This window comes from Halyomorpha halys, unplaced genomic scaffold, assembly GCF_000696795.3.
Source record: "Halyomorpha halys isolate HHAL.00 unplaced genomic scaffold, Hhal_1.1 Scaffold104.1, whole genome shotgun sequence".
Lineage (NCBI taxonomy): Eukaryota > Metazoa > Arthropoda > Insecta > Hemiptera > Pentatomidae > Halyomorpha > Halyomorpha halys.
In genome coordinates, this window is record NW_027107578.1 from 324,742 (window position 1) to 328,605 (window position 3,864).

Consider the following 3,864-nt stretch of genomic DNA (forward strand, 5'->3'; position numbering starts at 1 on the left):
AGCCCTCTCCCTCCTACCCCCCATCAGAGAACCCAGCCCTCTCCCTTTTAATGTCATGTGGCAAAAGAATGTATGTGTATGAAGCAAAAGTTCTACGTACTTATATTTTGATCTAGGTTTTAGGTATAAGCCTTGTAAATATTAGAAGGTAGGAAAAGAAAAGCTTTTAAATTCTCTATGGGGCTCTAATTAGTTAACAACTATTTATCCGGAGTCGTAAATCTAACATCCTTCCATCTGTCTTTACTTAAACTAACAGGTTTCGAGAACTAGTCCCCTTCTTATCGCTCGCTCAGAAGATTAGTTCCATAACATCGAAAGACTGGTGCCCCTTCAGTCCCTCCGTCTATCCAAGCTGAATGAATGAACATGCAGTAGAATATATTAAACATATTAGTACAGTACACATATTCAGATAGGAATGAACTAAAAAATGAAGAGATGAAAAAAAAAATTGGATTGTACTTTCATTCATCACAATAAGTGTAATAGTATAGTTACATGTATTCTGATTATGTTTTGAGAAAAAGTAATAAAAATGTATTCAAAAGAATAATAAATATTTCATTGACACTATTTGAAGTAAGTCTGTATAAAGTAATTAGAATTTTTATTTATTAAACTAGATCACAATTAAAATTATTGTATAAAATAATGGCTGTTTAAAAAATTTTTTAGGCTCCATATTTGTTTTATTAAACCCTTTAATGTTTTGCAGCTAAGACCAACGAAGACCAGAACCCTACAATACTGTAATGAAGACGAGTCCAAACCATGGTTAGTGATGTCTGTCAATGAAAAACTACTAACAAAATTGAGATAAATATCTATGGTCCCGTGAGATTTATCAGACTCAAATATTACAGACCTGAGGTCCGACCCAAGAGAGGCTCCACTAGCTCGCCCTTGCAGTCCCTCAGCCACACAGTTAGGTCGCAGTCCGGCAGCAGATCTTCCTCATCTTTGAGCCTCTTCTGTCTCTCTATTTCTCCTTCAGCATTTACCCTGTCTATCTCTTTCTGAATTACTCTCTCGTACTCGCCCGATGAAAGCATCGGTGTCCAGTCTGGGCCCTGAATAAAGATTATCTTATTTTAACTCATTGGCATATTAAAAATTTAAGAATTATGTATTCATACAGGGTGTCACACATGTCTTTTAGAATGTCTAAAAAGAACACAAAGTATCATTTGTCTCCTTTTCTATAGAGGATTAGACCATGTACGAAATTATTTGTTGCTTTAGAGGTCACCTTTAAACTCCTAAATATTAATAAAGACTTACAGGACACCCTTGATATAAAGTTTATAATTTATTTTTAAATTTTCGTCATTATCTAGATCAGCGGTGGCCAACAAGTCGATCGCGAGGCCAATTTTGGTCGATCGTTGATCGCTCCCATTGTCTGAGGTAGAATTCCGTGTACCATGGACTTTGAAGCGATTGTAATAGACAAAACTTTCTAACAATAGGAATTGCTAAAATTCTGACAGCCTGGCACTGTGATCTCCGCCCACCCAGCACAATACATTTTGACTTCTGTGTTACACTTGTCACGGGACGCAACGCGTGAACGCAACAGTTACTACGACTCGACTCATCGAAAAACACATTCAGTTAGCGTGAATATTTGGTAGTGTCATATGGTAGCTTCTTTTCTTTCGTATTAACAGTATTATTATTAATCAATATTATCCTCGGTGACCACGTTGAATTTCAATTTTTATTCAAATTCAGTTAAAAGTACCTTTTCTTTTTTTAAAAATTAAATAGCTTATCTTACCTATCTATTTACTTGATAATTGAACATTCTCGGTAACAGATCTCTGAACTGCAGTCATTACACTGAGAAAATAATATAGGACTGTATTACAAATATGTTAGGAATAACAATAATTCTATTTAAATTAAGAAGTCATTATTGTAAACCTTAATAAATATATTGTAACTTTAACATACTTCTTGTAAATTTGAATATATCTATATTAGATTTTAATATACGTGTATTGCGGTCCTCGAGCGTATTATGCAGTATTGTTATGATTTCTCTCAATGTAACGGAGATAGTTACCACAGTTCGGGATTTTTTTAATTTTCTAGGAAAATACTTTAAATTGTCAAATTTCTCTTCATTCTAGTATACCCATGAACATGAGAGGTAAACTGAAAAAAATTATCACTTCAATGAAAAATGGTATCTCGATTACTTTTTTACATGGAGAATAATAAATGTTGTTTAATATTTGCTGGAATACACCTTATATTGAAACACAGTTTATAACCATAGTATGTATTTCACACCCCTTCTTCCCCCTTAGAAAACGCGTATGACAACAAATCGATCGCGACACACTTTAAAGATAAATAATAGATCTTGTATACAGAAAAGTTGGCCCCCCCTGCTCAAGGGCACTAATCCCTCTTGTCGATGCCTGTAATATGATTCTAAAGGGACTAGAATATTATTATCCCAGAATATTATTATTATTAAGTAGAGAAGTGAAGTGAAATCTAAGTATATTGGAGCGCCGACTTAAGAGAAGAATGTTTTACCCATAAACCACTTTGTTCCGTAGCCTTAGTCATACTTACTTATAATAATAAATACATGAAAGTATACTTATATCACAGGGTGACATAACTAAAAATATCTTTTAAGCTGGTGTACTGTACGTTTTCTTTAAATAGTGTAAAACATAATCTGTTCGTAAAAAAAAACAAAAAATAAACGTAGTATAAAGCCACTAAACTGAAGACGCTTTCTTTCAACTCAATATTTTAAAGATTGATTTCCTTTTTTTGCAAATCAATTTCGAACGCTCTTCAGTTAATTTGTTGCACTCACTAACTGCAAGCGTGGACCAAAAAAATAATTTGTTTTTTCTTACTATGGAAAAGGTACATATTAGATATACGTTAGCACTATTAATGCTCAAATCAATTAATGTAATAACTCAAATCGATTTTTTTTTTCTGAAATGTTATAGACATGTACATGTATGCTAAATTTTAAATATATGCTAATCTTTATTGATATAACACGTGTATGACAATTTTTATAATTAATTAATGAGGTTCTGAAGTTAAGTTTTATAATTAGTAGCGTTCCCCAATTTACTCAGCAAACATGCGTCATTTGGAAAATTTTGTATGCTGATTTGAAGGATAACTTAATTTTAAGAATGAGTAACGATAGAGAAAAATTAATAGATTCTCATAAGCCTATAGAGTTTTAAAATGTCGAACTTGGTATTGGTATTTTAGCTAGTCTCTTTGACGCAGTGGCGTAACGCGAGTGTCTGAGGACCTGGTGCAAGGGAAACTTTTTCCGCCCCCTTATTCAGGCATTTAAATTTAAAAGACTAAAATATACAGTAATTCTAAAGAACTTTTTGGCTAGAACAATCATATTTATCGTGTAGTGTACAGGTTACAAAAGTCATGAAATAAAAAAATTTCAAAGATATTATTTCATGTGAAATTTTGCCGCTCTATTATGCCACTGTTCTCTTCAGATATATCAGACTTCGTATAATTTTAAATATTTTACAAGACTCCAACTTGTGTTGGGTCTACTGATATGATTTTTGATAATACAAATAAAATAGAATCTTAAATTTTAAAATATTACTTAATTCATAATCATAGACATAAATTTTACGGAAGATAACATAAAAATATAAATTCTTGAGTATCAACCATTTTGCATTATGATTGCGGATAATAGGATAATACTGCTCAAAACTTGTTTGCACCACTAAATTATAACAATTTAGCCGTTTTCAATGAAAATGGGACAAATATAAAGTATTTTGGTTCTCCGCCATTTTATTTCCAAGCGGTCTTCAGGGGGTTGGTATATAT

The 3,864-nt window shown here is 32.4% G+C and overlaps 1 protein-coding gene across 2 annotated transcripts in view; it reads right to left on the reverse strand.

The window, feature by feature from the left end:
• ninaB (neither inactivation nor afterpotential B) overlaps window positions 1-3,864 on the reverse strand; it is a 20,702-nt gene that overhangs the window by 12,786 nt on the left and 4,052 nt on the right. The window contains exons 2-3 of one of the 2 annotated variants that reach the window (XM_014415603.3): window positions 1,784-1,845; window positions 869-1,073 (exon numbers count right to left, since the gene is read on the reverse strand). In XM_014415603.3, the coding sequence (XP_014271089.1) occupies window positions 869-1,055 (187 nt within the window). In that variant the 5' untranslated portion in view covers window positions 1,056-1,073; window positions 1,784-1,845. The remainder of the gene's footprint in view (window positions 1-868; window positions 1,074-1,783; window positions 1,846-3,864) is intronic. The other variant, XM_014415601.3, reaches the window with a different exon arrangement.